The sequence below is a fragment of the Scomber scombrus genome, chromosome 15 (assembly GCF_963691925.1).
Source record: "Scomber scombrus chromosome 15, fScoSco1.1, whole genome shotgun sequence".
Classification (NCBI taxonomy): domain Eukaryota; kingdom Metazoa; phylum Chordata; class Actinopteri; order Scombriformes; family Scombridae; genus Scomber; species Scomber scombrus.
Genome location: NC_084984.1, coordinates 23,971,589 through 23,998,618, shown reverse-complemented (window position 1 = coordinate 23,998,618; position 27,030 = coordinate 23,971,589). Strand labels below are relative to the sequence as shown.

Here is a 27,030-nt window from a genome sequence, read left to right as displayed (position 1 = left end):
CTTCCTGAGGCCGAGCTGGGGAGTCTGAGTCCAGCTGTTCCTCACATCAGGCTGCTGTGATGGACGACGGTGAAGCAGCTTGTCTTCAGCTCCTCGTCGTCGTCGTCTGAGACCGCCGCCGTGCAGCAGAGGAAACCGGGATGCAGGTGATCCAGGAAGGGAAAACGTCCCACTGCGCTTATGTGGAGTATGTTGTAGAGGCCAACGAGCCGATGGGAGAATACTGGACCAGAGGAACGGCCAGGTCCAGGTACTCCTGAGGAGGAAGAGAGAATTATTATTATTATTCATGTTCAGATATATTTTATTTCAACATATTTTACTCCAGTGAGCCTCTAAAAAATGTTAGAAAAGAAGAAAAGCAAAATTCACACAGGAACTTTTCATCCCTGAGCTTCTCCAAAAACACTGAAGAGACGTTCACTCTGTTATTCCAGATGTTATTTTTTTATTTAATATTTATTTTACTAGGAAAAACTTCACTGAGATTAAATATCTGGCCAAGAGAAGCAGCAACATCAAGTTTCAGACACCAAATCTATCACAACCTTTCATTAGTCAATATAACAGGATAAAATCTATTAAGAAAATGACTATAAAAGAGAAAATAAACCAGTTTTTAATAACTGCAGCACTGTGTTAGCTCCAGAGCTGCAACGATAAGTCGATTAATTGATTAGCTGCTAACTATTAAATTAAAAACAGATTATTTTGATTATTAATTAATCATTTTGAGTCCATTTTTTTTAGGTACCAGCATCTTAAATGTGAATATTATCTGGTTTCTAAGACATCTGAGGACGTTTTTTTGGTCTTTGGGGAACATTGATCAACATTTTTTTCCATTTTCAGAAATTTTTTATAGTCAAAACAAATCGATAAATTGAGAAAATAATCTGAAAATTAAATCAATAATTGTTAGTTAGTTTAAACCAAACTGAACAAACTGGGAGAAGTTTGATTATTTGGGTTGTTGGACTGTTGGTTTGGGGAAAGAAGACATTTAAAGTTTCGTCTTTGGCTTTGGGAAACAGTGATCCGACATGTTTCACCACTTTATAGACAAAATGAGTCAGAGTAATAAAATAACTGAGATATTAATACAATTTTATTAAGATTAGTTAAAGCCCTAAAAACAAAGTACAGTTAGTTACAGTATAGTTTTGCTGTGTGTGTGTTGGACAAATTAAAGGAACCTGGACTCAATCCCGCTAAGGCTTATTCTAAGGTAACGAAAACACAATGATTCTTATTTAAGTTGATCGTACACTAATTAAAACAAACTTATGAATATTATTTTCCATTTATGCCAGTAAATCTCATAGACTGGTCCTTTAAAATGTTGATAACTTGGTATTGCTACAGTTCGTGAAATAGTCACAAAATTTCATCTATAAATTCGTGTACGTGGACATGAATTTTCTTCATTTTTTTCGTGACACTCAGCACGATTATCAAACTGAAGTATTTAAATTGGAAGTGTATTTCGTGCCTGCAGACACCATCTTTGAGGTCTATATAAAGTGTTTGGAGGTAAAGTGTTGGGTGGATGTTTATAGATAAGCTGCAAAAACTGGACTTTGCTGTTTGCCTCAAACCACAAGTTGGGACTTTTTTTGGGTCACCATGACGATGAAGTTGCTTTAACTTTAAGGAATTAACATTACTGTGTACGTAATCATTTTACCCAAGCCGTGATCTTCATCTAACACTAACCAGAACATTATGTTTTAACAGTGAGTTGTAAAAGTTTGAGTCCTACCTGACAGAAAAACATACTGTAGTTAAGGCATGAAAGATATTTCCAACTGAAATATATTGTCACGAAAAAGTGGAACAATCACGTCCATTAGAGCTGCCTATCGGTACTCGACACCTTTAAGGTATTGACCGAAATTAATCAACAACAAGTAGTATCAAAACTATCGAAAGTATGACTGACTGAACAAGACTGTCAGGAGAGAAATGAACGGAGTGACTTAAGTATCTGGGCTTAATCTCTCTTTTTTAATAACACACATAACAGTAACGTGGCCCAGTTCGTTACAATATTTCTGCCAAGCTTTTAAAAAATTTTGTCAGCATATTGGGTCTTTATTTCTTTATTTAGTAGCCCTTGCTGAAAGTGAACAAAAGATAGACAAGAAGACAAGAAGACAATAAATTAGTTAATTTAGCCCGAGTCTATCGATTACATTTGGTGACTGTTTCATGAACTGCTGAGACTAAATAAATAATCAGATGATCACCAAAGTTATTAAAATGAATCCAGTAGGAATCAAGAATGTTTGACAGGAACTTTGTGAATGCAGTGAACAGATATTATAAAACTTAAACAAAGCGTATGCAACGCCACCATGAGGTCATCATGGTGGCGTTAAAGAAAAAAGTCAGTGGATCACCAAAGTCAGCAGGATTCATCCTCTGGGGATCATGAATGTCTGAACAGATAACTGTCACGGTTTGCTGAGCAGGTGGACCCAAAAGCAGCCAATATACGCAGAGTATAGACCTACACGAACTTTAATAACTAACTCAGTAGAAACTCAACAGCAGAACACAGGCCGAATGAACACTGGCAAAAACACACAGTGCAAAACAACACAGAGACTCAGATAAAGACTGAACTGAAACCCAAAACCTATATAGACATGATGGGGTAATAACTAAACAGGACACAGGTGAGTGAAACAAGACAGGTGAAACACATGAGGTAATCAACTAAGGCAGGGGAAACACAGGATGTAAAACTAACAAAAATAAAACATGAACTACACCAGGATGTGACAATATGACAACTGTTGGGATATTTGAATCTAGAGCACAGCATTGGACAGACAAACATAAGCTGCTAATGTGGTTAAAAGTCTTACTAAACAGTCCATTACCTGGTTAGCCATGAGAGACAGCGTGCGGTCTAAATCTTCTACCAGCTGTTGGAAAGTTGGTCTGCGAGACGGGACAGCGTGCCAGCAGTCTCTCATCATCAGGTACCTGAAGAAACACACAGTGGTATAAGGATTTATTAGAAGACAGATCCTGTGTAGAAACCTGCAGAATAAACCTGCAGCGATCAGCAGATTTATTGATTAGTCGACAGAAACAAAAATTTAGATTTCACTTTTTGTATCATCAAGAAATGCCTGAATTCTCTGATTTCTTTCTTTAACCCTCCTGTTGTCCTCAAGTCAAGGAAGGAAGAAGGAAGGAAGGGAGGGAGGAAGGAAGGATGGAAGGGAGGGAGGAAGAAGCAAGGAAGGGAGGAAGTAGGAAGGAAAGGAGCGAGGAAGGAAGGAAGGGAGGAAAGGAGAGAAGGTAGGAGGGAGGAAAGAAGGAAGGAGGCAGGGACGGAGAAAGGAAAATAGGAAGGAAGGGAGGAAGGAAGGAAAGAAGGACAGAGGAAAGAAGGAAGGGAGGGAGGAAGGAAGGATGGAAGGGAGGAAGAAGCAAGGAAGGGAGGAAGAAGGAAGGAAAGGAGGGAGGAAAGTAAAGGAAAGAAGGAAGGGAGGAAGGAAGGTAGGAGGGAGGGAGGGAGAAAGGAAAAGAGGAAGTGAGGAAGGAAGGAAAGAAGGAAGGGAGGAAAGAGAGAGGAAGGACAGAAGGAAGGAAGGGAGGAAAGAAGGAACAGTCAAAACAGACAGGGTCAATTTGACCCGGGAGGACGACACAAAGGTTAAGACATTTTTCACCATTTTATGAACCAAACATCTAATGGGTTAATCAAGAAAAACCAAAAAATAAAAAAAATCAACATTAATTAATAATACAAATAATCATTAATTGCAATATTTCATTAAAAAGATCTTAATTTAGTGACATAAATTACTTATTTGACAGTTTTATGAGTTAGATGTTCTTTAACTCTTCTTCAGGCCTCTTCCTTTATACCTTTAATATAATCTAAACAAATTTAACTCAATTTTTCTTAATTTATGTTCTAAAGTTCACCACATAATTAAAAATACATCTGTGAAGGTAAGAACATTGTTTTGAGAAATACAAGAAATATGAAATCCTAACATACTTGAACTGATTTAATATAAAAACACTGCAGTAAACTGATCATTCTGCCTTTTACAGCTCAGTATATTCAAGGTTGGCTGTGAGACACTTAACCTTTGTGTCGTCCTCCCGGGTCAAATTGACCCCGTCTGTTTTGACTGTTCCTTCTTTCCTCCCTTCCTTCCTTCTCCTTTTCTTTCCTTCCTCTCTCTTTCCTCCCTTCATTCCTTCTTTCCTCCCTCCCCCTTCTATCTTTCTTTCCTTCCTGTCTCTGTCCTCCCTCCTTTCCTTCCCTCCTTCCTTCTTCCTCCCTTCCATCCTTCCGTCTTCCTCCCTTCCTTCCTTCTTTCTCCCTTCCATCCTTCCTTCTTCCTCCCTTCCTTCTTCCTCCCTTCCATGCTTCCTTCCTCCCTCCTTTCCTTCCTTCCTTCCTCCCTCCTTTCTCCTTTCCTTCCTTCCATCCTTCCTCCCTCCTTTCCTTCCTTCTTCCTTCCTCCCTTCCATCCTTCCTTCCTCCCTCCTTTCCATCCTTCTTCCTCCCTTCCATCCTTTCTCCCTCCTTTCCTTCCTTCCTTCCTCCCTCCTTTCCTTCCTTCCTCCCTCCCTCCCTCCCTCCCTCCTCTCCTCCCTCCCTCCCTCTCTCCCTCCTTTCCTTCCTTCTTCCTCCCTTCCTTCCTTGACTCAAGGACAACAGAAGGGTTAAATGTTATTCAGAGCTTAAACACAGATTTAGTGACTGTGACGAGGACTCACAGCTCCTGGGTGCAGGCCGAGGGTTTTTCCATGCGATGTCCCTCCTTTAGCAGCTTGAACAGCTCCTCCACAGGGACTCCGGGGTAAGGAGACCCGCCAAGCGTGAAGATTTCCCAAAGTAAGACTCCGAATGACCAACTGCAGCAGTTTGACAAAGGAGACAAACACAAAGACTCTCAGACATCGAATATGTACCTGAAGGTCTCACAGAGTCTTCAAAGCAGAAATCAGCAGTTCAGATGAGCCAGGTTTTCAGTATTTTTCATTTCGGGGCTTATCTCTTTAGTTTTCAGGCTGGAGGATCTTAAGCTAGATCCTAACCTATGTGTCGTCCTCCCGGGTCAAATTGACCCCGTCTGTTTTGACTGTTCCTTCTTTCCTCCCCTCCCTCCTTCTCTCTTTCTTTCCTTCCTCTCTTTCCTCCCTTCCTTCTTTCCTCCCTCCATCCCCTTTTCTTCCTTCCTTCTGTCCTTCCTTCCTCCTTCCTTCCTTTCTTCCTTCTTTCCTCCCTCCCTCCCTCCCTCCCTCCTTCTCTCTTTCTTTCCTCCCCCCTACATTCCCCCCTTCCTTCTTTCCTATGTCCTCCTTTCCTTCCTACCTCTTTTCCTTTCTCCCTCCCTCCCTCCTACCTTCCTTCTTTCCTTCATCCCTTCCTTCTTTCCTTTCCTTTCCTCCCTTCCTCCCTCCTTTCCTTCCTTCTTTCCTCCTTTCCTTCCTTCTTCCTCCCTTCCTTCCTCCTTTCCTTCCTTCTTCCTCCCTTCCTTCCTTGACTCGAGGACAACAGGAGGGTTAAAATCAAAACAAACATGGATCCAGTATAAAGAGGCTAAAACAAATGTGGTGTGATCGGGCCTCTTTAGTTCTGGTTTAAAGGCTCAGTCTGTAATCCTTTAACATGAGAGAAAAAAGTCTGTTGCAATAATTCAGGCGCAAGAAGATAAAAGCACATTTCTGTTTCAATATTTCTGAGGTGATAAAAACATGATTAAACAGAACGATAAGACGTGGTTAAAAACATAAACTGGGATTAAACAGGACACGGACAGATTTGATACCTTGTGACAGGTTTGAGCTGGCATCCAATAACAAATATTCAGTTTTATTAGAAGTAATACGAACGTTGATTACGGAAAGAAAAAAATACAAAGGTGAAGTTAAAGATTGAACCAGTAGTTCACAAACTTTTTGGCGCGTGGCTTCTTTTCACGTCACAGATGTTTTTTTGAGTTGTTCGAGCCACAAAGGCGTAAAATTGTACAATATTTCACACAAAAAAACTTTAAAAGTTGAGAGAAATGAATCAAAGTTTAAGGGACAGAACTTTTTTTACTTGGCTGATATTCTGCAAAACGATTACTTTTACTTTTAATACTTTAAGCACTTATTATAGCATTTACTTTAGCTGATAAAACTAATGAACTTTTATTTAAGTGGGATCTTGAATATTTATACTCAAATAATTCTACATTGTTATATAGATACTTCAGTAAAGGATCTGAGCCTTCTTCCATCACTGGGCATTTTATAGATACAATTATAAATCAATTAATGAGGAAAATAATAAGCTGATGCACCTTACTATTTATACATACATGTATTTATATTTATTTATTCTGTTATATATACATGCATATATTTTTATACATATATTCTTATTTTTATGTATGTTGCTGAGATCGGAGTGCTACAGTTTTGTTGAATTTTTATGTGCAATGACAATAAAATCATCTAAAGATAAATAATAAATGTGTGTGTGTGTGTTAAGGAAATACAACTTTCTGCACAAAAATACACACAATAAGTTTTAAAGACTCACACGTCACTTTGGTGCGTGTAGATTCGGTCGAATAAAGCTTCAGGCGCCATCCACTTCACTGGCAGTCGACCCTGCAGGAAGATTAAAACATCAGCCACCAACTCTCAGTAGAACAATATTAAATCAGCTCATATTTTTTTTATAGATTTTTCTATCCTGCAGCAGAGTGTCTGGTCTCACATTAGTGGTCTTCTTGTAGTAGTCGATGTGGTGGATGTCTCGGGCCAGACCGAAGTCGGCTATCTTCATCACGTTATCTTCAGTGACCAGCACGTTCCTCGCCGCCAGATCTCTGTGAATACACTGAACAGCAGAGAGGAAAACACAGAGTTCACAACACATTCACAGTCTTGAAGAAAATGTACATTAATGTTTGTTTCCATCCACTTCTGATGTGTCAATATCAGCAGATTAACTAACTCTAGCTAACTGTGTCTGTTTGCCGTTTGATGGACGCACATCTTTGCATTAAGCTGTTTAATTTGACACTAAAGTTGCAAATAGACAGAAAAAAATGAGCTGAAACCATAGACTGTATATAAGAAATGGATGTAACATCCGTCGCGTCACCCATTGGTTTGTGGACTGCTGCTCGGAAGCCAATAGTATCGGATCTGAGCAGCGGCATCTTGAAAATTTCAGGTGCATGCCGGGAAAAATAAAAACACGGATTCTACTTATATGGGCATCAGGAAGAGCAATAGGATGGAGAGGGGGAGGTTGCGAGGGCTGGATCTACCACAGTCTACACCGGCAACCTGGTGATGCTAACCAAGTTAGCTGTTACAACTATAACCCCAAAACTCAGAAGAAAACTGTTGGTGTGAAACAAGTTCACGGCTCTTTCCTGCAGTCTATCTGTCCGCGCTCCTGAACCTGTGAACCAATCAACCTGTCAATCACGACGTAGTCACGCCCTAATGCATACCCTGCTTTATCATCAAATATAAAATCAGGGAGGCCAACATTTCACAAATGAACATCATACTGCATTGAAGAAGGCTTTACTGAGGTTAGAAATCAAGCGAGAAGTTGGTGAATTCTCCATTGACTTGTATAGAGACAGAAGTCCTTTTGACACCAAAACGGTCGCCCCCTGGTGGCCTTTTGATATAATGCAGTTTTACTGCAGTTACTTCCGCGTTGGCCTCATTTCAGAGGACCGGAACTCCCCGCCTGATGTAAACACTGACCTTCCTGGAGGCCAGGTACGCCATTCCTCTGGACACCTGGTACGCAGCGGACACCAGCTCTCTGATCTCCAGACTGTCCTGAGTCACCTGCCTCGGGCCGCTCCAGTACTCCAACCCGGCGGGTCGGCGAGCGCGGAGGAACTCCCTCAGATTCCCCTGAGAGGCGTACTCCACCACCACGTACAGAGGACCTGGGAGACACAAAGGAGACGATCAGTCACACATCTTTTTATTTTATTTTCATTTTATACAGTTTATTTGAGAGGGACAAAGCAAGTTAACATAGAAGCACACCACGTTCTGCATACAGAGATTATAACTATTGCTGGTTTCCAACTTCTATCCCTAGTTCATCTTTTAGACCTTTTATTTGAGGCTGTTGCGCCTTAACTCTGAAATGCTCTGCTTGCACCGTTACAGTCTACTGATGCTTTTATGCATTTACATGGATCCAGTATAAAGAGGCTAAAACAGATGTGGTGTGATCGGGCTTCTTTAGTTCTGGTTTAAAGGCTCAGTCTGTAATCCTTTAACATGAGAGAAAAAAAGTCTGTTGCAATAAATTAGATTCTTCAATATTTCTAAGGTGATACAAACATGATTAAACAAGCTTTAAGACATGTGGTTAAAAACATATACTGGGATTAAACCGGAAACAGAGAGGTTTTGATATGTTGTGACACCGTTACAATCTACAGTCTCCATAAAAACGAGTCTCAACATGGGTGAGATGAGTTTGTACAGTGGTGTGACAAGTCATTCCTCCTTCTCAATCCCTCTAAGACTAAGGACATGGTTATTGACCTTAGAAGAACCCAAACCTGCTCAACCCTCCCCACATACATTAAAGTGAGTCAAATTGAATTCACTGACCAAGGGGACAACAACGTTTGTACTTCTTGAGAAAGCTGAATTCTTTTAATGTGGACAAGAAACTGATGACTCTTTTTTATAAGTCTTTTACTGAATCTGTGCTTACTTTTTCTTTTATCGCCTGGTTTGGTAGCATTTGTGTCAGGGATAAAAAACCAAATGGGCCACAATGTGAAGGTAGCAGGTAAGCTTATTGGAACCCTGCAGACTTCTCTGACAGCCATCTTTGAGAAGCAGGTCCTCAATAAAGCTAGGTCTCTAGCAGGCGGGGATTTCCGGTCCTCTGAATTGAGGCCAACGCGGAAGTAACTTAAAACTGCATTCTATCAAAAGGCCACCAGGGGGCGACCGTTTTGGTGTCAAAAGGACTTCCATCTCTATACAAGTCAATGGAGAATTAACCAACTTCCCCCTATATTTCTAACCTTCAAAATGTGCTTATGGTCTCAATCGCTAGTTTAAAGCCTTCTTCAATGCAGTATGATGTTAATTTGTGAAATGTTGGCCTCCCTGATTTTATATTTGACGATAAAGCAGGGTATGCATTAGGGCGTGGCTACGTCATGATTGACAGGTTGATTGATTCACAGGTTCAGGAGGGCGCCTCATGCCCCTCCTGATGCCCATATAAGTAGAATCCGTGTTTTTATTTTTTTATGGCGCTGCTCAGATCCGATACTATTGGCCTCCGAGCAGCAGTCCACAAACCAATGAGTGACGTCACGGATGTTACATCCATTTCTTATATACAGTCTATGGTCTATACTAGACTGTGCGAGCCAGCCCCTCCACTGCAATTTTGAGACTCTCCCTTCGGGCCGGAGATTTAGAGTTCCTTTTTATAAATGTAACAGGACCAGAAACTCCTTTGTCCCCAGAGCGATAACTCTGCTAAATTTGCACAATACTGATTCACAGTCTTAAATTCTCTTCTTAGTGGTTTCGATTCAGCCAGACTTGATTGTTGCTTGTGATTTGTCTGTCTTGTTTTTACATGTGATTATGTTTTTTGATAGTTGTCTATTTTTTAACCTGTCTGCAAGTCAAGTTTCCCTTAGGAGACAATAAAAGCAACTGAACTGAACTGAACTGAACTGAAATGATTCTATGCATTTAAAAAACAGCTAAAAACATCTGTTAAACCAGGTGTTTGGGTAACTTGTAGGCACCAAGCGTCAGCATTTACTTTCATTTCTTTAACTTCTTACATTATTGTTATTCTAAGCATACAGATAAGATATGATATTCCTTTATAAATCCCACAGTGGGGAAATTTACAGCATTACAGCAGCAAAGTGGACAGTAAAAATAGAAAGAGCATCAATAAAAAGAATAAAGAACAATAAATAGTAAGTACACAAGCAATAAAATCAAAATAGTAACATTATGAATTAGAGTAATATTGGTGTTGAATGAATATACCTGAGTCTGATATTGATATTGCACAGATTTTAAAGTTGTATCACCTTTTTTGTATGTTTTATCTTGACTATGTAAAGCACTTTGTGACGCATGTCTATGAAAAGCGTTGTATTAATACATTTTACTTAGTTTTAGTGACAGAAAGAAAGAAAGAAAGTGCATGCAGTTTAAAACATGAATTAAAAACACTTAAAGTCCTGTCATTAAAAATGCAAACAGGTCTGATTCTGCTTTAGCCAACCTTTAACACTTTAATTAAAAACCTTAATATGTTGAGTTTTTTTACATCTTTTTCATTGTGATTGTTGAGTGTAATTTACATTTTAGAGCCCTTTATGGAAAAGGCCTTATGGCAACTTCCATTTATTGAGCTGAAAACCTGCATCGAACATTTGTTTACAAATTATTAAAACTGATCAAAACTCATCTTCCTCACTCCTCCTCCTCCTCACACTCACCGTCCTGCGTGCAGGCGCCCAGCAGGTTGATGATGTTCTTGTGTTTGCCGATCATCTTCATCATCTCCATCTCAGAGATCAGATCAGACAGATCCTTCTCTGTGGCGTCCGCTGCACACAACAGGAAGTTAGGATGACACTTACAAAAGTACAACATGTCGACACCCTAACCTGAACCCAACACTGAGTTCATGAGACAAAGAAAAACGAACTTTACATGAAACAAACAGGCAAAGATAAATAATTAAATAGTAAGAATAATAATAATAAATCAATCACTCATTAAGTGGATCAAGAGAAGAGCTATCAGCAACTATTACAATAATCAATTAATGATGAGTGATTGTAACTTTTGGATATACTCTTTGGCATTTTACATTATTCAGTTAATGGAAAAATAATCTGCACTATAATCAATATTAAAAATAATTGTTAGAGAGCAGAGAGAGTGTATTTTTTAGCTTTTACAACACTAAACAGCTCCTATCACACAATATCATGTCCTATTTTACCTAAGACATGAAAATATAACATAGCAATAATGATTGAAATGTCTCTTTTTGGTAGCTTGTCTCTTTAGTCACTCCATCTCTAAGTTACCATGGTAACTAGATGGCAGCTGTCACTCAAACTAACTGTAGGTTGTTTTTAGTCATTTTTTGTAGTCTTTAGGTTTCTTTAGTCAATTTGTGTCTCTTATAGTTTTTTTTGCATCTCATTTTGGTGGTTTTTAGGATTATTTAGTCAATTTATGTCTCTTTTTAGTCATTTTTATGTCTGTTTTTGGTAGTTTTTGGGTTTCTTTAGTCAATTTAAGTTTTTGCATTTCTTTTTGGTGGTTAAATGTTATTTAATGTAAAGTGAAAATGAGCAGAACTTTATGGAACTGTGGGGTTTATTGTATAACCATTAGAGCCATCAGTCTTCACTGCTACATCATAAAAAGAAATCCTCATAAATACTATCTTATTAAAACTATTAACTATTCATTTCACTAAAACACATGTTTACATCACTGTTAACTGATTATAATTGAGTTTTTTCCACACTTCTGGAAACCATGATGGACGTATTTAATCATTTAATTGGCAAACTAATTGATAATGAAGTTTATCATTGATTGCAGCTTGAATTAAGTCGTCAAGATGTTTCAGTCTCACCTTTAAGCATCTTCACGGCTACCTTGGAGAGGCGTGTGGGTTTGTTTTTATCGACGCCGACGGCCTCGGCCAGCATCACCTGACCGAAGCAGCCTTCTCCCAGAGGTTTCCCCAGAGTCAGCCTGAGAGAAACACACAGTAGATAAAGCATTATGTAATTTAACCTTTGTGTCGTCCTCCCTCCCGTTGACCCTGTCTGTTTTTACTATTCCTTCTTTCCTCCCTCCCTTCTTCTCCCTTTCTTTCCTTCCTCTCTCTTTCCTCCCTTCCTTCTTCTCTCTTTCTTTCCTCCCCCTACCTTCCACCCTTCCTTCTTTCCTCTGTCCTTCCTCCCTTCCTTCTTTCCTTTTCTCCCTTCCTTCCTCCTTTCCTTCCTTCCTTCCCTCCTTTCCTTCCTTCTTCCTCCCTCCTTTCCTCCCTTCATTCCTCCCTCCTTTCCTTCTTTCTTCCTCCCTCCCTCTGTCCTTTCCTTCCTTCCCTGCTTCCTTCCTTCCCTGCTTCCTTCCTCCCTCCTTTCCTTCCCTCCTTCCTTCCTCCCTCTTTTCCTTCCTTCTTCCTCCCTTCCTTCCTTTCCTTCTTCCTCCCTCTTTTCCTTCCTACTTCCTCCCTTCCCCCTTTCCTTCCTTCTTCCTCCCTTCCTTCCTTGACTCGAGGACAACAGGAGGGTTAAGTAGAAAATAAATGTATCTGTTCCAGTTACTGATGAAAATGATGATTACAAAGGAGGTAATGTTTAAAACTGCACTAATCAATATGCTGGTGTTTAACCTTTGTGTCGGCCTCCCGGGTCAAATTGACCCCGTCTGTTTTGACTGTTCCTTCTTTCCTCCCATCCTTCCGTCTGTCCTTCCTTCCTTCCTTCTTTCCTTCCCTCCTTCCTTCCTCCCTCCTTTTCTTCCTTCCATCTTTCCTTCCTTCCTTCATTCCATCCTTCCTTCTTTCCTCCCTTCCTTCCTCCCTCTCACCTTTTCTTCCTTCTTCCTTCATTCCTTCCTTCTTCCTTCTTTCCTTTCCTCCCTTCCTCCCTCATTTTCTTCCTTCCTTCCCTCCCTCCTTCCTTCCATCTTTCCTTCCTTCTTTCCTTCCTTCCTCCCTCTTTTCCTTCCTACTTCCTCCCTTCCCCCTTTCCTTCCTTCTTCCTCCCTTCCTTCCTTGACTCGAGGACAACAGGAGGGTTAAGTAGAAAATAAATGTAATCTGTTCCAGTTACTGATGAAAATGATGATTACAAAGGAGGTTACATCTGAAGTCACACCTTTAAGATTTTGCTCAGGAGGTTTTTTACTCATGTTTTAATATTTAACATGTTTTATTATTTATTTTAATTCTTTAAAATCAATATTTTTTTTATTATATTTAGTAAATAAATCATGATGTGGGCTTATTTGGAGCACACATGGGCTTAAATGGAGTCACAGTACCAATTAAACCCACTTTATTCATCAAATATGTTTATTTTATATTCCAAAATCTACATGAACTAATGAATACATTTTCAAATGGGAGATAAATGTTGCTTTATAAGAAATTATCTCCCTTATAAATCATGTCAGTATCCATGAAAAACAGCTGAACTCTGTCTACCTGTCTCTCGGCAGCTCCCACAGAGGATCGTAGGGCAGCTCGTACTCCGACACTCCTGCCAGGATGGTGGTGCCGGCGCTGGAGAGACGAGACTGACGCATCAGACACATCCTGGACTGCAGCGAAGACGATGACTCCACCGACACCTGTAGACGGCGGCAGAGCAGCTGTGAGTGTTTTTATACTCAGACACATGTGACAGAGGGAGGAGGGAGAAAGAGACGCCTCACCTGTCTCCTCAGAGGAATGCTTTTGGCTAGTTTCTGCACCGCTAGCTGGCTGTGGAAGTCGCTCTTCTTCGGCGTGCAGCAAAGTCTGCAGATGATGGCGGTGGCGGTGAGGATGATGATGATGAAGAAGCCCAGGCAGTAGATGAAGATTTCCAGGTATGTCTGTGAAGGCAGCGGGGCGGGAGGCGGGTCTGAGAGAGAGAGAGAGAGAGAGGTTTTTATTAGTTCACACATATGGGTGGTTCTTAGACTACGGGCACTTTTATGTTCTTTGGTCATATTTTTGAAAATACACATCATTTTATACAAATTCCACTTTCTTTGTCAAACTAACAATAAAACCACCTTAAATGTTTTTTTTACCACCTTTCTATTATGATTTTTTCATACTTTACAACATCCTTACCTGTGTCAAAATTACAGTTTTCTCCAGACTTTTAAACTTGTTTGTTCAAAAATATGATTTATTTGAAAACTATTAATGTACCTGGTATCAGTAAAATAATTAAAATAAATTATAGTGTTTATAATCCAGATTATATACATATTAAGCAAGATTTCACCAGATAGCAGATTTACATCAGGCGGGGAGCTCCGGTCCTCTGAAATGAGGCCAACGCGGAAGTAACTTAAAACTGAATTCTATCAAAAGGCCACCAGGGGGCGACCGTTTTGGTGTCAAAAAGACTTCCGTCTCTATACAAGTCAATGGAGAATTCACCAACTTCTCACTTGATTTCTAACCTCAGTAAACGTTTCAAAATGTGTTTATGGTCTCAATCGCTAGTTTAAAGCCTTCTTCAATGCAGTATGATTTTCATTTGTGAAATGCTGGCCTCCCTGATTTTATATTTGACGATAAAGCAGGGTATGCATTAGGGCGTGGCTACGTCGTGATTGACAGGTTGATTGGTTCACAGGTTCACAGGTTCAGGAGCGCGGACAGATAGACTGCAGGAAATAGCCGTGAACTTGTTTCACACCGACAGTTTTCTCCGGTGTTTTGTGGTTATAGTTGTAACAGCTAACTTGGTTAGCATCACCAGGTTGCCGGTGTAGACTGTGGTAGATCCAGCCCTCGCAACCTCCCCCGCTACGTCCTCTTGCCCCTCCTCATGCCCATATAAGTAGAATCCGTGTTTTTATTTTTCCCGGCATGCGCCTGAAATTTTCAAGATGGCGCTGCTCAGATCCAAAACTATTGGCCTCTGAGCAGCAGTCAACAAACCAATGGGTGACGTCACGGATGTTACGTCCATTTCTTATATACAGTCTATGATTTACATGTATGCTGTATGACTACATGAAGAAACAAAGCTTCTAAAGCTTTCTTAAAATTTGCCGGTGCTAAATTTAAAAAAATTGAGATGGCAACGCATTCAGGTCTGATACAAACTGTAGTTTCGGAGGATCTTGAACGCACCGTTGACCACAGCCAGCCAGGCGGAGTGATATGAGAAGCCGATGGAGTTTCCGGCCAGGCAGGTGTACTCTCCTGAATCCTCCAGCGTCACATTCCTCAGAGTCAAAACGTCTGTTTCTTTATCCGTCGTGTTCAAACCTGCAGTCTGACAAACAGAGAAGAGAAATAATGTGAGGGATCCGATCGAGGCTGAATTAATACCTCCAGGAGCCTGAGACACTGAAGCTAATGTCCCACCAAACAACTTTTATCTTATTCTGATTGGATAATGATGGAAACCTTGTAACACCTCAGTTTTTATGTTTCTGTTTTGTTGGTTTTATATCATTTGAAATGACATTTGCACAATTTTTTACCAAAAGTAAGACTGAATGCTCCTGAAAATGTCAAATGGTGTAACCACAAAAGAATGATAAATATACATACATTTAAGTGGACTTACACAAATAATTACTTGATTGACATGATTCCCCAAATTAGTTTTTATGGTTACACCACTTAGACATTTTTGCCATAATCCTCTAATATATTCTCTCAAAATGGATTAAAAGCAGAAATTTGATGAATTTGATTCATACGTTTATTTTCACATTTAACCCTTTAAATTTAAACTAAACCACATAGACACAAAAAAACCTCATTGACTCTTGTATGTCTTACTATAGGAGGGATACTTATTATTGTTATTATATCCTAAAAAAAGACCAAAATCTACAAAACGTTAACAGCTGTTCAGACTAAAATACAGCCTCACACTGAAAAAATTACTATTTTAACAATCAAATAATCCTTTTAGTCATTTAACCCTTCATCAGGTGAGTGATTTTTCTTGGTAACTTTTGTAAACATCCAAAAAAGCCTCCTGTGGACTTTATAAATATAGACTTTTTGGTAAATATTTTGCCCTAGACTGGCGAGGAACCATATATGGTAACTTCATATGAACTTTCATTTGCAGTCACAAAAGCAAAACATTATCCCCCAATGACTCTCTATGATTTAAATTGCAAATTTGCAAGTTTTAAATATATATATTATTCATGACAATGAAGTAAAGTGAGTATTTTTGGATTGTTGGTCAGATAAAACAAGAGACTTGCAGACGTCACCTTGAGCTTTAAGATGTAATAACAGACATTTTTTCTCTATAATTTGACATTTTATAGACAAAACAAATGCAAACAAACTACAATGCATCACTTTTTCATCATGTCGGTGATTTTAAAACAATGCACGTCTACAAAGTTTTAAAATAGGAGTGAACACAGATGAGCTCAGAGGCGTCTTCCACCTCGACTACGTGGCTCGCGACGTTTTCACGGTGAAGAAAGGAGCAAGTAACAGATGAGGTTTTTTTTTTTTAAAGCCTCTCTTTTTTCATCCAATCAGCAGACGGTTTATTATATCCAGCCTTTTCTTTGTGATTGGAGGATGAATGTAATGATACGTGCGAGGGTGCTGGAGACGAGCCAGAAACAACAAACCACAGAGTCTGAGCGTCTTTCATCAGGACCGGCAGCTCATCACTGATGTGGTTTCTCTCTGCTGTGTTAAACACAAATCAAAGCAGAGCTGAGACCGACTGAGGAAACACGCTTCACGTCGCGTAAATGTCAACAAATCCCAGCAGAGTTCAACACGCTGCCAGTTTATATACAGCACCAACCTCTGAGTTGGTTCATAGAGTCCAACTTCTCCCAGTTTGGTTGAAGGCTAAAAACTAACAGATTCATCTTCTGATTATTATCTCAATTAAACGATTAGTTGTTTGATCTTATACCTTCGTGTCGTCCTCCCGGGTCAAATTGACCTCGTCTTTTTTGACTGTTCCTTCTTTCCTCCCTTCCTTCCTTCCGTCTGTACTTCCACCCTCCCTCCTTTTCTCTTTCTTTCCTTCCTCTCTCTTTCCTCCCTTCCTTCCTCCATCAACCTTCTTCCCTTCCTTCTTTCCTCTGTCCTTCTTTCCTTCCTTCCTCTTTTCCTTTCTCCCTCTCTCCCTCCTTCCTTCTTTCCTCCCTCCCTTCCTTCTTTCCTTTCCTCCCTTCCTCCCTCCTTTCCTTCCTCCCTTCCTTCTTTCCTTTCCTCCCTCATTTCCTTCCTTCCTACTTCCTTCTTCCTTCCTCCCTCCTTTACTTCCTTCTTCCTCCCTTCCTTCCTTCCTTCCTCCCTCTCTCCTTTCCTTCCTCCTGCTTCCTCCCTTCCTTCCTTCCTCCCTCCTTTCCTTCCTTCTTACTCCCTTCCTTCCTTCCTTGACTCGAGAACAACAGGAGGGTTAAAATGTGGGCCAATTGTTTCCCAAAGCCCACGATGACGTCCTCAAATGTTTAGTTTAGTTTATTTACATGAACATTTAAAATAACAAAATAAAACATACAGGCAGTGAAACGTAACAAAATAGAAAATGACAGCAAACTGTAAATAAACAACAAAATAATAACAGGTCAATGTTGGAAAAGGGTGTAAGGATGAAGTAAGGAACCTTTTCTAGTCTTTTTTAAAAACTCTAACAAAGATCTTCAGTTTACTGTCACACAGGATGAAAGAAACCAGAAAATATTCACATTTAAGAAGCTGAATCAGAGAATTTTGATGTTTTTTTTTCTTAAAAAATGACTCAAAACTATTCACCACTTTGCAGAATAGTCGGCAACTAATCAATTCATTGCTTCAGCTCTTGTCTGACTGACTAGTTTGAACTCTGCTGATTTAATTGATTATATATGAATATTTGGTGATTCATCAGTTTACTGTTATAGAGGATTTAAGAGGACTGAATCATTTTTTAAAAATCGTAATCTGTTCGTTATCCAATATAAGTATATAAGTATTCTTATGATCAAGTAATCATTTGGACTCATCTTTTTAAAAAAAAACATTAGTACTACTACTGATAATCAATTAATTGTTTGAAGTCATTGTTTTTAAGACATTTTAAGGACATCTTCTTGGACTTTGACAAAGACTGATTAACATTTTTCACCATTTTCTGACATTATAGAGACAGACAACTAATCAGTTAATCAAGAAAAAACAATCAACAGATTAACTGATGATGAAAATAATCGTTAGTTGGAGCTCTGAATAAAACAGTCAGTTCGTCCATTCTCAAACTTCTATAGAAACAAACCAGTTAATTATACTCAAACAGGTTAAATACCTTCAGCACACGGACATACGGGTGTCCGTCCGGTCCGACCCGGCTGCCGTTGACGGTGATGTGTTTGAGCCACTGGATGTGAGGCTGCGGGTGGCTGAACACTCGACACACAAACTCCACGTTACTGCCGACTACGGCCGTTTGGTTGGCCGGCAGACCCGCCTGCAGGATGGGTCTGTGAGGAGAGTGCTCTGAAACATGAAAGGTTTTAACTTAACCAGAGAGGAGAGAGAAGCTAAGATGGCGTATTAGGGCCACATGTGTGAATAAATAAAGAAATATGGTGATTCTGGGCTAAAACAACAAGTATGTACTTATTACTAAACCCAACTGAAAAGCACAATGTGATCAGTTTTTCCACGACAGCATAATGCACAACAAGCAACGTCTCTGCAGTGTTGCAAAGTGAGGCTATGTGACTGCTCGGCAGAACAAAACACCTTTTTTTTTTGCTGTTTTTTTCTCTCACTTTAATCTCAGAAATTCTGTGATTAAAGTTGTAAATCTACCAGGCGGGGAGTTCCAGTCCTCTGAAATGAGGCCAACGCGGAAGTAACTTAAAACTGCATTCTATCAAAAGGCCACCAGGGGGTGACCGTTTTGGTGTCAAAAGGACTTCCGTCTCTATACAAGTCAATGGAGAATTCACCAACTTCTCACTTGATTTCTAACCTCAGTAAATGTTTTCAAAATGTGTTTATGGTCTCAATCGCTAGTTTAAAGCCTTCTTCAATGCAGTATGATGTTCATTTGTGAAATTTTGCCCTCACTGATTTAATATTTGATGATAAAGCAGGGTATGCATTAGGGCGTGGCTACATCGTGATTGACAGGTTGATTGATTCACAGGTTCAGGAGCGCGGACAGATAGATTGCAGGAAATAGCCGTGAACTTGTTTCACACCAACAGTTTTCTCCGGAGTTTTGTGGTTATAGTTAGTTGTAACAGCTAACTTGGTTAGCATCACCAGGTTGCCGGTGTAGACTGTGGTAGATCCAGCCCTCGCAACCTCTCCTGCTCCGTCCTCTTGCCCCTACTGATGCCCATATAAGTATAATCCATGTTTTTATTCTTCCCGGCATGCACCTGAAATTTTCAAGATGGCGCTGCTCAGATCTGAAACGACTGGCCTCCGAGCAGCAGTCCACAAACCAATGGGTGACGTCACGGATGTTACGTCCATTTCTTATATACAGTCTATGAAATCTACAAGCAAAAAACTCACAAATTTACGAGTTTATTTACGATTATCGTGAATTTACGTTCATTTAGAACAGGTGGGATTCATCATGTGTACGAAGTTCATTTTCGACTGTTTCCTGGTTATACGAATGTTTGATGAATCCAACGTGGCACACTCGTAAAGGTCCACCTCATGAAAAAAATACAACGAATTTAAGAAAGAAATACTAACATGCTCTTGCATCTGGCCCAATGTCTTTTCAAAGTCCGGATGCTGAGGATGATCTGGTGATTCTGGGCTAATATAACAAGTATCTACTTATAACTAAACCCAACTAAAAAGTACAGTTTGATCAGTTATTCCATGGCAGCATAATGCACGACAAGGGAAATCTCTGCAGTGTCGCAAAGTGAGGCTGTGTGACTGCTCGGCAGAACAAAACACCTTCTTTTTTTGCATACATTTGAGAATTTATAATGTCAGAGAATATCAATTTTTTCCCCCCGTAAATTGACAACTTTAATCTCAGAAAGTTTTTTCTCGAAAATTTGAAATAATATAGCGTCGTTTTCAGAGAAACAAACAGACACAGTTATCTGTAGACTAGCTGGTGAACATAGTGGAGCATTAAGATTTTTCCCTCAGGAGTTGGTAGAGAGTAAAAACAGAGCTAAAAGAGTTTCAGCTGCATTGAGTTTCAGCTCATTTTTTTGCAACTTTAGTGTAAAATCAAACAGCTTAATGTGTCTAAAATGCAGATATATGTGTTTTTGTGTTTTTCTTACCTACGACATCCAGCTGATAGGTGTGTTTCAGGCTCCCGTATTCATTCTCCACCACACAGGTGTAGTTGCCTTTATCAGACGGGACCACTGACTCCATGATGAGAGTCCACATGTGGTCTCTGATCTGAAGGATTCAACAGAGATCATCCACCAATGAGACAAACTCTTCTCTCCTCTCATGTCTCTAACAGAGAAACGTCAATCACTCACCTTGAACCCTCCGATCCTCTGATCCTTCCTGAACTCTTTGCCGTTCTTGTACCAGCGCAGGGAGGGGACGGGGTTTCCTGACGCTTGGCACCGAAACTTTATGGTCTTGCTGGCAGGAACGACGACAGACCGCTTCTCCATCTTCTCCGGCGTTAGCCACTGAGGCGCCAACGCTAACGAGGTAAACATCGTGATTACAATCATTCGTCTTCGTGCTTTCAACAAACCAACGAACCACAAACTGAAGCAAGGCGAGAGAGAGAGAGAGAGAGAGAGAGAGAGAGAGAGAGAGAGAGAGAGAGAGAACAAATATTTGAGGCTTACGTTGGAGCTTTTCGTTGCTTGTTGACAATTCGTTGGAGAGTTTATTTTCCTCTGAGGATGACTCATCGTCTTCTTCGTCTTCAGAGGATTTAACTGCGTCAGCTACAAAAAGAAACAAGATGTTTAAACACTGGGCTCGTGTGTGTGAGTCTCAGATGTTCCTGAATGAGGCTGTAAAGTTTCCTTCCACTCAAAAGTATGTTTTTTAAAAAAAGACAAGAAAAAGCTTCTCTGTGCAGAATGATGTTTGTACAGTTGGTTTTTTATTCATCTACTGAAGGAGGAAAGTTTCTCTGAGATGTTTGAAAGTCAGATTTTAAGGGGGCGGGTCTTCGAGGAGGATTTATGACATCACAACCAGATTGGAGCCAATCGTGATCCAGTATTCAAGCCTCAAAAAACACAGATAAACCTCTCTGTATCTCAGTATTTCACAGACCATGGATGTATTATAAGAGCTGGGCTGATAGATGGCCCCCATTCAGTCCTGTAAGAACTACTTGGCTTCGGTGTTATTCAGCCCACTGCACATGCTCAGTAGTGTTTCTCCCACTCGGCCCACAGACTTCAAATTGTGATGGCGTCACAGATTTTAAAATCGACTTTTCTTGAAGAAAGTTTGACAAATATAAAACCTCCATGGGTCGAAAATTCATAATAGAAAAAGCCTGATTCACTAAGATCCCAAATACAGGGTACTACATTGTGTGTGCATGTTTGGTTAAGGTGTGTTTTGCAAGTGATCTACTAATGGTGCTTTTCCACTATACAGTTCCAGCACTACTCGGCTCGACTCGGTTTGGTACCAGGAACCTTTTCTATTACTATAGTACCTACTCAACGTGGGCGGGGTCGTCATAGCACGGCTGCAAGAAACTGCCGTGACTTCGTTTTCCAAACACATAAACAATGGAGGACATGGAGGCGATGGTGTTCTTGCTGCTGTATGAGGCTTTCTGTCACACACAAAGCAAGAGAAGAGAAACGAATCGCTGTAACGCTGTTGTTGGTATTTAAAAATGCCGGGTTTGATTCTTGTGTGGGACGGCTCATGACTCTTCCAGTGACTCTCTGACCAATCAGGGGCCGGCAGTCTGATGACGTCACATTTAGTATCGGCTCGGCTCGCTTGGAACCTCGGCAGAGCAGATACTAAAAAAGTACCAGGTACCAGGTACTATCCCTGATGGAAACACAATAAAACCAGAGTCGAGCCGAGTAGTGCTTAGAACTGTGTAGTGGAAAAGCCTCATAAGAATAACTGTAAAAAACAACAGGTGCAGACAGCAGTATTTATATGAGGGTTTTGTGTCTTAATGGAGAGTTTGGACGAGCAGAAATATGATCCCATGGAATTACAGGTTCTAGTGGAAGAAGTTATACAAATATATTGAGTTACAGTAAACAAAACATTACCAGAAAAAACTCTATATAGGAGATAATTAGTCACAAAGTCAATGCCTGCGTCAATGCTTCTGTCTCCTCATCTCCATAGTAACAGCTGGTTAATACCTGCCCTACAAACGTATTAATTATAGACACAGTTACCGTCACCAACATTACCTTCAGGTTTGGTAAATCACAATGCGTGTGCTAAATTAACATATTTACATTTTCTCCTCCCTGTATTTTGCACACTGGGGTTAAAACGCCCCATATTACATTGATAATGGTAAAAGTACTAAATGGACAGCGTGTGTTATCTCAGTGCGCTGTGTTAGTAGATCAGCTGCACGTTTTTTTGTGGGTGATGTCAAGTTTACACGCTTTTACATACAAAGACCTTTAGTAAATCAGCTTGTCTGCAGTTCGAGGACTCCTGATTTCTGGGCCGCAGGGGAAATAAATCAGCTGATAGGCTGAGTGGCGGCGCTCTATCAGCTCTTATATAATACATCCATGAATCAAACACTGAGAACAGACTTTACAATGAAGGAGGAGACATCTGCTGTCCATCAGGAAAACTTCATGAATGAAAAAATATTCAGATATTCTGGATGTTTTTAATGAAGCAGAAGGACATGATGTCATTTTAAAAGGATTTAAACTCACTAATACTTTTTTTTTAGTGGGAACAGTATCAGACAGGCATTATTGTCCCGTCTTTCTTGGTGTCTGGAGGGGCTCTTTAATCCTTCCTACTGAACAGCCGCGCAGACAGGAGCTGTCGCCACAGCACAGTGTTGCGCCCAACCACTTCCGAGACTTCACAGACCTCCTCCCTATCGGCTCCGGCCATTAACACACATCCCTGCAGTCTGTGCTCGCTCAGGGACCGCCGGAAAATTATTAGAGTGAGGGGGGGGGGCTCAACTTCCCAGAGTTATTTATACATTCTTTGGAAACTCCCCTCAACATGGAAAAAACCGTGCTCTCTAATATATGAAAATAAAATGAAAGTTTGAGTGCAACTAACAATTAATAACTAAAAGGAATTTTAAATAAACCTTCATTTCTCTATTGAATGAGATCAAACAAAAACAAGTCACATTTTCTCAGAATTATTGGATATGTCTTAAAGATATTAAGATTACACAAATATAATACAGCAAATCCTCATATTTGATAATAACAATAACGATAAACCTTATTTATAGAGGACCTTGCATACAAGGGATGTAGCTTAAAGTGTTTTACAGAGAAAAATATAAATAATACAATACAATAAAACAACAGCAAACATACAAATAAATAAATAAAATTAGACATTAAGTAAAAATAAGTTAAGGATAAGCGGTTTAGAAATGTTCAACAGAGCCTGCAACTTTTATAGCTTTAGGAAGACTATTTTGGAGTATAATTTAAATTTTTCTTTTGTGTATTTAAAAACTCGGCAGTAGATGATCTGAGAGCTCGTGAAGGATTGTAAAATGACAGAGAGTCCCCAAAAAACATTTAGAGCTTTAAAAACCAGTAAAAGAAGCTTAAACTCTCTAATGATTTGATTTGTAATAACAGGACAGAACCAAATCATGTTTTACTATTTTTGCTTTAAAAATGACTTAAATGATCAATTGATTATCATAAATGGCTGCAGATTCATTTTCTGTTGACTGACTTATCAATTAATTGCCAGTATTCATATCTGAAGTGATATTAATAACTGCCAACAAACTACAGCGTCAAATTATGCTGATTATTTACTTAATTGATTGATAAGCTGTTAATTTTCTGCCAATCAGCTCTAATTACCTGATCAGTAACCTCAGCATTAAACAGCCACATGTTTTATTTCCTGTTAGTTAAATAACAAGGCGACGTCAAACTGGATTATATTATTCTTTAACTTTATATATATATATATATACGACTTTTAACTGTTTTTATGAAGGCGATTATGATTGCGTGTCGAGATCGTCTTTAAATCTCTTAAAAACAACACATGTTTTCTGTGTTTCTGCAGCTGACATGTTGCTCCTATTAGCTAATGATTATCACAAAGAAAAATAAAGCCAATTTAATTTGTTTTTTCACAATAAATCTGGAGTTAGGAGACTATCCTCCTTTTTTCTGACCTTCTTTAACCCTCAATAATGATTTGTCCTCAGTCCCTAAAGATGAAGAGCAGAAACCCACCACACAAAAACAACTGAGACTCAAGCTGGGGAATCTTTGTGAGTGTTTTGCTGCTAAAAAAACAAACAAAAATAAACATTATGATAAAAGCTTATAAAGCTTATAAAAAAGTAGGAGTTTGGATTTACAAGCAGAGTTCAGGAATATCTTCTGTCTCGCTGCAGACTGTTAGTGTGCAGGCAGGGAAGTGTTTTTTACTTCCTAAACCTTCATTTTTGAAGAGAATACGAGCGAGAGGTGGGAAATTGAAAGCAGGCTTTGTTTATGAAGAAAAGAGGCTTGCAGCAGCGAGGCTAAATTTGATGTGTTCTTCGACTGAGAGGCAAACAAGAAGAATTTACAGGCTCAAAAACAACCGTATCAGCTGTGATCCAGATGGTCTGAACAGGAAAATAAAACAAACATGCACACAAAAAAGTATTTAAATAATATATATATATACAAATACATGCATATAAACACAAACAGTGTTTTCTGGAAGGGGTTTCTTGTGTCTGAGACTGTGTGCATCTGTTACTGTGTTACTGTGTCTGGACAGGATATACAGACCATAACCAGCACTCTGAGAGCCAAGCCTCGGTTACACCATGAAAAACCAACTCTAACCAGTTTCAGATGCTTCACAAGGCCCAAAAACAACCAAAGCTTTAAAAGAAGAAAAAACAGTCACTTTCCTATTAAAGAAATTCTCTCATTGGAAAGTTTTATAACCATTTATATAATACGGCGTCTAAAAAAAACAAAAATAAAAAAAAAACCCACCAAGACCGCAGAAGCCGGGGATCAGACATGAAAGAGACCTCGAACAAAAGAGAAGAGGAAAAGCCCCAAAACAACACGGCACGCCAGTTTATAAAAAGACACCAGCAGGACCAGTAACTGTAGAGTCTCAGGCGGGAGGATGTGCTGAACAATAGGGCTGAACAGTTAATCAACTTCATATCAAAGTCACCATCTGAAAGAGTGAAACTGGTTCAAATCACAAGAGCTGCTAATGTAAGGTGAATATTTACATGGAAAAAGCATTAAAAATGCTCCTGTTTATACTGACCATTAGAAAATCCCTTCATTATGCACTTACAATGGAAGTGATAAAGGACTAAATCCACAGTCCTCCATCTGTGTAAACATGGATTTAAAAGTTGATCTGAAGTTAATATGAAGCTTCAGTTGTCTGAAAGAAAGAAAGAAAGAAAGAAAGAAAGAAAGAAAGAAAGAAAGAAAGAAAGAAAGAAAGAAAGAAAGAAAGAAAGAAAGAAAGAAAGAAGAGAAAGAAAGAACGAAAAAGAAAGAAAGGAGGATGAAGATGAGGAAAGAAAAAGAAAAGCATAGTGAGGAAGATGAGGAGGTGAGTTTTTAAAAGAAAAGAATAACAACAAATCAGGAGTTTAAATTAACATTAAGTGTGTTTTTCTTGCTGTAATAATTCCTCCTGTTCATACTGACCATTAGAAGATCCGTTCATAATGTATTTACAAAACCCATAATCCTTAATCTGCGGAAATATGTATTTAAAAGTTGATCTGAAGCTAATATGAAGCTTCAATCATCCAAATGAGTCAGATCCTCATCTTCTATGTTTCAACGTTGCAGTGTTTTTAGTACCAAAGTCTTTTTGTTACTATACTTCCACCACAGCTCAATAGGGAAACACTGTCCAAAGCCACGTTTCCACTAAGGAAGTTCCCAGTAAAATTTAGTCCTCTAGGCCGTTGTGTCTCCATAGCAGAGTAGGACCAGGATAGGACCCATCAGACTCTGACCGTGACGTCACCTAGGCGACAAAGAAAGCGACAACGAGGAGGTAAACATGGAAGGAGCTGAGCTGGTTGCCGCTTTTCTGGTTTGTGTGTTTGTGTACATGTAGGTAGACGCTTTCTACTACTGTTCTTCTTCTGCTGGGTTTTAAATATGCTGCTTATTTTAGCGCTTTCTGTTGACGCCACATCCAGGCGGGGAGTTCCGGTCCTCTGAAATGATGCCAACGCGGAAGTAACTTAAAACTGCATTCTATCAAAAGGCCACCAGGGGGCCCAGATTACTATTGGCTTCCGAGCAGCAGTCCACAAACCAATGGGTGACGTCACGGATGTTAAGTCCATTTCTTATATACAGTTTATGGCCACATCCCGCTTTGAGTATACCCAATCAGCACGAGTCAACCTGAAGCCCCACCAAGGAGCTTTTCGGCAGGGACTCGTTAAACCTCCATAAAAGTTCCAGGGGAGATTGTCCTTTAGGGGAGTTTCCTGCTATGGAGACACTCACCAACGGCCCCGGCCCCCTAAAATTACCCCAAAGTTCCTCCAGTGGAAACAAGGCTCAAGGCTCAATGGGTCATATCTCAACTAATTGATTTTCATCTATAAAATATCAGAAAATTTTAAAAAAAGTCCATCAATCTTTTCCAAAGTCTCCAAATGTCCAAAACCATATTCAGTTTACAAAGATTTAAAACAGAGAATTTCACATTTGAGCAGCTGAAACTTGAACATTTTTGACACTTTTTGATTCATTAAGAAAGATTTAACTTCTGTTGATCGACTACAAGTCAAATATCGATTAATATGTTGATTATTTTCTCTATTCACATTGATTTGACTTGTTTGGTCTATAAAATGTTTGAAATTGGTGAAAAATGTCGATAACCATTTCCAAAAATCCAAGATGACGTCCTCACATGTCTCAAAAGGGACAAAAGGGAAGTGTGTGAAGAAGTATCTTACCGGTGTCGGTGTCGGTGTCCTCGGTGGCCGGTCTGGACTGAGCCTGAGGAAACTGAACCAGCAGGATCCAGAAGAGCAGCAGCAGGCGGCAGCGGTGGCGAGGAGAAGAAGACATCTCGTCCTCAACAGCTAATACATCAATGTACGGAGAATT

The 27,030-nt window shown here is 39.7% G+C and overlaps 1 protein-coding gene across 1 annotated transcript; it reads right to left on the bottom strand.

Annotated features, from left to right (window-relative positions):
• LOC133995525 (fibroblast growth factor receptor 1-A-like) lies at window positions 1–27,030 on the bottom strand. Its single transcript, XM_062434956.1, has 15 exons — window positions 26,877–27,030; window positions 20,251–20,423; window positions 20,041–20,164; window positions 18,072–18,262; window positions 14,915–15,059; window positions 13,492–13,682; window positions 13,262–13,407; window positions 11,678–11,799; window positions 10,518–10,628; window positions 7,765–7,955; window positions 6,752–6,874; window positions 6,572–6,642; window positions 4,756–4,893; window positions 2,889–2,994; window positions 1–256 (listed from the first exon to the last, which is right to left on the bottom strand). The coding sequence occupies exons 1-15, from the start codon at window positions 26,989–26,991 to the stop codon at window positions 179–181; spliced, it is 2,025 nt and encodes a 674-aa protein (XP_062290940.1). The 5' UTR covers window positions 26,992–27,030; the 3' UTR covers window positions 1–178.

Coding starts and splice junctions, on each gene's coding strand:
- LOC133995525 (XM_062434956.1), bottom strand. CDS start 26,991: ATGTCTTCTTCTCCTCGCCACCGCTGCCGCCTGCTGCTGCTCTTCTGG. Junction 15,060..18,071: donor CGTATGTCCGTGTGCTGAAG/GTATTTAACCTG, acceptor TCTGTTTGTCAG/ACTGCAGGTTTGAACACGAC. Junction 2,995..4,755: donor TCGGCCTGCACCCAGGAGCT/GTGAGTCCTCGT, acceptor GTGTTTCTTCAG/GTACCTGATGATGAGAGACT.